This window comes from Vigna radiata, chromosome 10, assembly GCF_000741045.1.
Source record: "Vigna radiata var. radiata cultivar VC1973A chromosome 10, Vradiata_ver6, whole genome shotgun sequence".
NCBI classification, from domain to species: domain Eukaryota; kingdom Viridiplantae; phylum Streptophyta; class Magnoliopsida; order Fabales; family Fabaceae; genus Vigna; species Vigna radiata.
Genome location: NC_028360.1, coordinates 14636375 through 14645260, shown reverse-complemented (window position 1 = coordinate 14645260; position 8886 = coordinate 14636375). Strand labels below are relative to the sequence as shown.

Here is an 8886-nt window from a genome sequence, read left to right as displayed (position 1 = left end):
ATTACAGGCCTCTTGTAAACGATTACAAGAGTGGTTTTTGCTGCAGAATTGTACAACCTTCATCTCATGACCCAGGGTGGACCCCCTGTACATCATGGGGTTTCCCAACCATGACATCCAACCTAGACACACACTTATACGAAAAATAACTCAACTTGACCTGGAAAACACCTTAATTCATATGGAACTTTCATACATTTTCCATAAGGAAAACGTGAACATCAATCATCAATCAACAATCGTGTATACATTGCTAATAAGCATTCTTTAAACCATTCATCTTATTCAAATAACAATTTGTACAATGCCTTGAAATGTATAAAAGAATCTTATTCCAGACATTGCACATATTGCAGAACTTGGCCTTAATTGCTATGGCACTTTCATACATTGCACATAAACAAACCTGGACATCAATCATCAATCAACAATCATTTCTACATTGCACATAAACAATCTTGAAATCAATCATCTTATTCCAATAACAATTTGTACAATGTCTTCATATATATAAATAAAACATTGTCTTCATATACATTATTCTATCTTACTATGTTCAGTACATGTCTAAACAAGACAACTATCCTATCAAAACAAACTACACTACACTACATTACATTTTTACACTGGAGAACTATCCTACAACAATCTATACACCTCTAGCGCATCCAGTAGTCTTATGTTCTCGTCGTCCAGGATCCAATCACGTACATATTGCTTTCTAATTGCAAGCAATTCCTCCTGAAATGAAAATATTCCAATTGTAAAATCAACCCAATCATCAAACAATAATGAAAATCATATTCTTACTTACATATGTATATTGTGGCATGCTTTTGCCATTGAAATAGTGTCATACCAATTCGTTCCACATGTACTTTTCTCAGTAACTCATTCATTTCAATAATGACAGATGAATCCACAGACTGACGAACCCGTCACTACAAAAAATTATAAAAAGAATGAATTTTTATTACTTAACATAAAAAATCACAATCATAAGTAATACCTAAACTTTAACTTACCTTTGGGTTACCGGACGCCATTTCAACTGCACAATAAAGCAATGGTACATTAGGATTCACAACACAAAAAAAACTAAAATCAAACAACACTAAACCACGGTTCCACCCAAAACAACAAACACAGCCACATTGCAAAACACACCGAAAATNCAAGACAAAAGAAAACGTAAAAGGGAACACACCCAAAACACCAAACGCCAAATAACACCAAAATACACATTGCAAAACACACCCAAAACACAAATAGAACTTACCGGTACACAGTCGTTGCCAAATACCACCTTTGCTTGAGATGACGACTTTCGAAACCACCCCAATGGAGACACGAAGGATGCAAAGAATCAGAGAGAGGCCAAATGGGAGAAGCGAATGGGACAGCGACAATGGAAGCAAGGCGAATGGGAGTGGCGACAATGGAATCAAGGTCAAAAGGAGACGCGAATGTTAGAGATGAAAAATGAAAACTCAGAAACGAAACTCAAAGAAGAAATCAAATGAAACTGCCAATTTCATACTTTCAGATTTCCAATTCTACCCTTCATTGCTTTTTGAGATGGATTTTTTTAATGTCCTTTAACCGTCCAATACAAATTTGACATGTGAGCCGGTGTCAAATTTGTGTCAAAATGAAGTGTTAAACAAACATTTTCGAATGCTTAATTTCTGGATATGAACGAAGGAAGACATAAGATCGTGCTTTCATTATATTTTTATTTGTTTTTCTTTTGTTTGCTCCATAAATTTGTTGCCTTTTTATTGATTATATTTTACTTAGTTGCAATAAAATGGATCCGTGTCAGTGATAAATACTATTCACTATATATTAAGTTTTAGAATTACTTTTTATTTATGAAGTATAATATATATATATATATATATATATATATATATATATATATGAAAATAATTTGAATAAAGAAAAATAGGCTTTCATATTTTTATAGAAGACTTTTATTATGCTTTGTTTTGGAACCACATAAAGTTACGAAAAGGGTATGCTGCTGGAATTCAAACTTTAACCTAGATATAACACTTAAATATTTATATTGGAAAATTAAGCTTGGCAATGTCATGATTATGATAATATTGCCATATTTCAAATATGATTATACATTCTTCCTAATTTGAAAAGATACATGGAATTTTTGGATTGGCCCTAAATAAAGTGCTAGAACGGTAACTTGTTTTCTTAAAATGTGTCTTTATACAACAAAATTTAAACTATTATTCCGAAAAATAAGATAACTTTTTGTCAATGAAATACGTCTTTTAAGCTTCCTTTTCAAATAAATCACATCCTTTCCTATATATTCAGTTGTGCTTTTGTATCTGAATTTTATTATTGTGTATTTAATTTTTTCAACAAAAATTAAGCTAAACACACATTTGCAATTTGTCATTAATAATTATAATGTAAGAAAATACTTGAAATTCTTTAAGGCAAAACAAAAAGTTACTTACAATTTAGAGCTAATTTTTTAATTACTTGGATTCCAAATTATATATATTTTTATCATAAATAAAATGAATATCTACGAACTAATTTTATTTTTTGCCTTGTAAATTTTGTAGATGTATTTGTGAATACCCGTAAAAAATATTAGATAATTAATAACAATTAAAGTAAATCTTAATGTTAACCTCTGTAATTTTTTATATAGCAATTTAATTCCTAATTTTCATCCGCATAACTTTTAAGTAGCTTACACTAATACTAAAATAAAAGAATAAAATATGATAAGACAATAACGTAACATAATATAAAGGAACACATTATAATTATGTCATTTTTTACCTAGATAACATATCATAAATTAAATAATAAAATTTAGGAAGATAATTTCTTTAAAAAAGAGCAATTTCATTAATATTAGTCTTATGAAATATTTATTACTTTTACTCTAAGAATACGGAATAGATTTAAAGCACTACAAATTAAAATTAAAATACTTGCTATAGGATACATTATTCCATCAATATATATTAACAAAGTGACTTGCCTTCGACGGCAATTCCATTTAAATTAAATTTTGTTGACCTTCAAATAATTTATATTATTATGCCAAACCATAACATGCTAACGCATGTTTTTACTTAATAATGTTTGACTACATACTTCATGCTGTGAGATTTTATTAATCTACTTTTTTAATAAAATGAATATTTAATGATCTCAATGTATTAAATTTTATTAACATATATCTACTTAACTTTTTAATTATTGATAGCTCACATATTTAATTCTAGAAAAATAAGTACAGTGTATGAAATATCATTATTTTTTGCTTAAAGTGATTATTATTACTATATTTATTTGAATGGTTTCAAAGGTGAAAAATCATAGAAGATTTCATGATTCAATTATGATTTTTTTTGCTATTTTTTAAATTAAAGAATTGGGTTTTTTCTACTATTTTTTAAATTAAAGAATTACTACGTATGTTTGAAAATAAATATGATAAACATATCAGTTACTGTCTATAATTTTTTAGTGCTGAATTTTTTCAATATTTAAATTAGAAAGAGTATGTTTGTTTTATTTATAGATGTAATTTCATTTTCTAATTTGCTTTACATGAATACTCATGGTGTGCAATTAGAGGTTGTCATAATTTTGCTTCATTCACAAGTATTTTTTAGATGAAGTCAAAGTGAATGTGGGTAATTTTTCAGTTTTTTTTTTTAATGTATAAATTTCTATTTGTATTGAGTTTATGAGAATTATTTAATTTTTTACTTTGTCATGTTTTCTTTTTGAATCAATGAGTGATAGTTTGGAGTTTAAGAAATAAATGAAGTCGGTATTTGCATTTCTGTACATAATTTTTTAAGAATTTTTCATAGGAAATTATTGTGTTGATATAACGTAAATAATTTAGTTTTCATTCGTAGACAACAATATAAGTGTGGTTTAATATTTTACTTCTATATATTAGTTTAGTTTTTTTCATAATAAGTATACTTTACTTATATTTTGTGAAGTATAAATTTTATTATTCTTTTATTTTATTTTTTAATAGATTTTCATGTGATCTGATCGGTAGACTTTTGAATATTATCACAACTAATATATCAAAGTTGATAATACAGATTTAGAAAATAATTATAAGTATAACTATTTGAAATATATTTTGATAAAATGTTTATTTTTTTCTGTTATTTAAAATTAAAACTCAATTAACTATTATCAAGCCCCTGTTAATCAAAGTATCAAGGATAAAAGTGAATATATTTAATCCAAGAGTATTATCACACTATAATTAATAATAATGATGATGTAAATGTTCCCTGTATTTTGAAAACAACATTTTTATATAACTCAATTACCCTTCTTAAGGGGTACATGTCCTATAGATGCACTTAAGTTGGGGTGTGTGCTAATGTGTTGAAGTTGGTGTTATAAGATTATACTTTGATTAATGTCTTAAGATTATACTTTGATTGGAAGAATTAACAAATGTTATTTTATATAAATATGTTAAAATGCGATTGAGTTTTATACGTAATGTAATGTGATTAAGCATTTTATTTAAATCTGAACCACTAACAACCATAATTTACGTTTATAGCATAATTTATGATTTCCCTAATCATATCTGTTTCATTATAAATTAAGATTATTGATCATGGAAAATAATTTATTGGTCTTATATTGGAAAAATGAATTTACTAATGGACAAAAATCTGTTCAAAAATCGATTGCTAAAATATTCATCAATAATTTTATTAAAAAATTGAAAAAATTCATTAATAATTATTTATGACCAAAAATTCGTTTGTAATTATTAATACTCTAAATCTATTAATAATTATATTGGTAATTATTGTCAATAATTATCAATGACACATGTTTTTCTTATTTTCTCCACGCTCTTTAGAAGGGTAGTGAATGTAATTCTTAAACATATTTGAAAAATTTGAAGAAATAGTCAAAATTAGTAGATATTTACAACTTTTAAGTATTTTTTTTTTTGGTGTGATGTATGTAGAGACGACAAAGGTGAGACGAGTTTAGATTTAATTATATCTCCACAGTCTCGAAGTAAAACTTTATAGAACTTTATATTATTGTTGGGTATATAATTTATACTCTATCCGTATTCATATCCTCTTGAATAATGGGATAGTGGGTATATTTGTGTCCACTGCTTTTACATTATCCCAAACATTAATAAAATAACTTTTTACAAATATATATATATATATATATATATATATATATATATATATATATATATATATATATATATATATAAAACATAACACTAAATAACAATTATCTATAATTGAAATTTGATGACAAGTTCAATCTCTATTATTTTTATTCTTGTAAGGGAATTAACGCATTTCATAAATTTGAGTAAACATGTTGAATATCAAATATATTGAAGAATTATTGACAGATAAATTGAAAGTTTGTCCAGTAAAAAGAAGAATCTTCAAATGAAATGAAATTAAGAACCGAAAAGAAAACAAAATAGTTTTTTAATTTATTTTTATATTATTTAATAGATTAAGGAATTGCTTATTGCATAATGACAAGTAAAAAGAAATATAAATGATGAAATATATAATCTATAAATGATTGTGGTAAAATTAAAGTTATGTTTCTTAAAATACACAAGTGCAATACAATGTTTGAGGAAAACTACGCAAAAGAAAATAATGTGTGATTGAGGTTGTGATGAAAAAAAAAGAAAATTATTATGAACATTTGAGTAAATTTTATGAATATTAAATGAAACAAACAATATTAAAAGAGAGAAAATGAAAAATTGTATGGTAAAATTACTGTTCTTCAAAGGAAATAAGATTTCTTTTTTTAGTTTATAAATTTCACATGTGATTTAGTAATTTAAAATATATTCTCCTGTCCCATGTCTAATCTATGTCTATCCATACCAGATCAATAATACGAGGATTCACTATTATTTCAACATGACACTTGTATTGAAAAGACTGGAAAATAAATCACCCTAAGAAAACATAGAGAATTGTCCTTCAGAAGTTGATTGTGTTAGATAAAATTTATACTATCGTCCTCAACTTTTACTACTTGTTCTTTTTTAAGATAACAAAGGGAGCGATCAGTGCCCCATTTGCTCTTTTTAATAACATAATCAATCAATTATTAACAACTTGGTTTCTTTTGTCTTTGTCTGAGTAATTTCAGTTTGTCTTGGATGTCATGGAAAGCAAGAACATGGCAATCATACATCTACTTGCATTTTTTAACAGTCATCATATAGATCACTTCCTATGATCCCTCATGATACACAACCAGGCTGCCAGCTTTTTGAGCATCTCAATTATAATCCCATAAGTTTTCTTAACAAGTTAATTTAATACAAAGAAACCAAAAAACCAGAACTAGTTACCTAAATTGCCCTATAAACACTTCCATAACTTTCATTAGGATCCTAAACCTAATCCTTCTGATCCTGGTTTTGTAGAATGGCTTTGAAGGGCACTATTGCATCCAATGTTGTTGCTCCATTTATTATTCATCCTTCTTCTTGTCGGAATCTTTGATTGTTGTTTGCAAGTACAATTTCAATCTTAACGATTGAATGATCAAGTGAGATTAATTAGTCATTTCTATTATTGTAAGAACTCCAATTTTGAATCTTTATCATACAATCGGCAGAGGAAAGACAAAGGACAGCACAGCAAGAAACTGCCCTTATCATTCTGATCAAGTTTCGGTCGGTTGTTTTCAGATTGTTTGTTACAGTGGAAATTGTTTGTAGTTAATTTAAATGGACATAAACTTATGTCTGTCTGTGCTTTGATTTGTGATTAACATGTATAAACAACGAGTTTAGATTTTCTGTTAGTTTTTTTTTCCTGTTTCTTTCTAAATATCATTTTAAAAATATTTTTATTTATTTTAAAATATCAAAATAAATGTCCATTTATATATTTTGGAGGTGCATGAAAGTAACAGTATAACAAAACCTCCAATAATTCATAAACAAGCTGGGTTGGAACACCTGTTTCAACAAATATATAAATATTTTTTTGGGGTTTGTATTCTTATTGTTAACTGGAAATTGTTATTATTTTTTAATATATTTTTGAATTACAATAGGCATTTTTTTAACATATTATAGCTTCTACAGCAATATAATATTCTAACGGGAGATTATTAACTGGAAGAAAATTTACGCGGCTAGCATTTGAACATATTGAAGGATGAGGTCCTACATTTCCTTGAGCCAGCTTTTCGCTTGTTACCATTCCATTTGTAGGACCAATATATCTCTTCGTTTTGCTGGATGTTATATATCTTAACCACTTTTTCATGCTTCATTGTTTAGACTTTGGACAAAAAGCTATAATGATAAACCGATGTGAATATGATATATTACAAGATCAATGCCCCGATCTGGATTTTTACCACATTAATTGAAACAATGATATAGAAAATGCTTAAGAAAGTGAAACGAGATAGAAAAGGAATTCAATAACGGGAATCACCTAAGTTCAAGATTGCAAGGAAGATAGGAATCCCATACAAGACGAAGTATTTATAACTGTATATCATATTTCTGTTATTATGTATGGACGTTTTATTGACATATTATTCCCACCAGAATATATAAGTAGCAGACACTAACGATGGCGTCCTTCACTTTTTTAAACACACACAACGCAAACAAAAGACATAAAATAAGACAACAGAATATGATCTCAAGTGTGACGCATATTCTGTTCTTAATTGCAACTCAAATTGTTTGCATTGACTCCACAACTGCCAATTAAGCTTTTCATACGAGGGGTCAAAATAGAAGGGCTCAGTTGAGATGCGGCCTGGCCATTGGCACACAGGCACCTAGCGGCATCCCTAGGAGAACTGGCAACGACAGCGATACAACAAAAACTGTTTGGACTAGGTTTTGGAAGAGGAAAATTTAAAAGGTTGGTGCAAATTTGTAAACCTACACAACGTGGAGGAGGAGGAGGCGGTGTTACACGTGGAGGAGGAGGTGGTGGTGAAGGTGGAGGGGGAGGTGGTGGTGTAACAGGGGGAGAAGGAGGTGGTGGCGAAGGTGAAATGGGTAGTGAGATAGGAGATAATGAAGGTGGTGAGTCAGGAGGAAATAATGGTGGTGACTGTATAGGTGGTAATAATGGTGGTGATTCTATAGGTGGTAATAATGGTGATGAGATTGGAGGTGACAATGGAGATAATGTTGTTGGCGGCAAAACCGGTGATAAGTCAGGAGGTGACAATGGAGCTAACGTTAAAGGTGGGAATAATGGTGGTAAGTTAGGGGATAAAGATGGTGATAAGTCGGGAGGTGATAATGGCGATGACTCTAAAGGTGATAATAATGGTGATGAGACTGGAGGTGACAACGGAGGTAACGTTGAAGGTGGTAACAATGGTGGTGAGTCAGGAGGTGATAATGGTGGTGACTCTAGAGGGGGCAATAATGGTGGCAAGAAAGGAGGTGACAATGGTGGTGTGATAGGAGGTAACAATGGTGGTAAGTCAGGAGGTGACTCTAAGGGTGACAAAAATGGTGGAGAAATAGGAGGTGGTAATGGAGGTAATGTTGAAGGCGGAATTACTGGTGGTGAGTCAGGAGGCAACAATGGTGGTGACTCTAGAGGTGATAATGGAGGCAATATTGTGGGTGGTAACAACGGTGGTGTTATAGGAGGTAACAATGGTGGTAATTCAGGAGGTGACCCTAAGGGTGGAAAAAGTGGTGGAGAGATAGGAGGTAACAATGGAGGTAATGTTGAGGGTGACAATAGTGGTGAGATAGGAGCTAAAGATGGTGATAAGTCTGGAGGTGATAATGGTGGTGACTCTAGTGGTGACAATGGAGGCAATATTGTGGGTGGTAAC

The 8886-nt window shown here is 29.6% G+C and overlaps 1 protein-coding gene across 1 annotated transcript in view; it reads right to left on the bottom strand.

The window, feature by feature from the left end:
- Positions 1–7411: 7411 nt before the first annotated feature.
- The window catches only part of LOC111242690 (proline-rich extensin-like protein EPR1), a 2497-nt gene continuing 1022 nt past the window's right edge, over positions 7412–8886 (bottom strand). Inside the window, exon 2 of the mRNA XM_022787227.1 lies at positions 7412–8886. Coding sequence (XP_022642948.1) covers positions 7743–8886 — 1144 coding nt within the window. The 3' untranslated portion in view covers positions 7412–7742.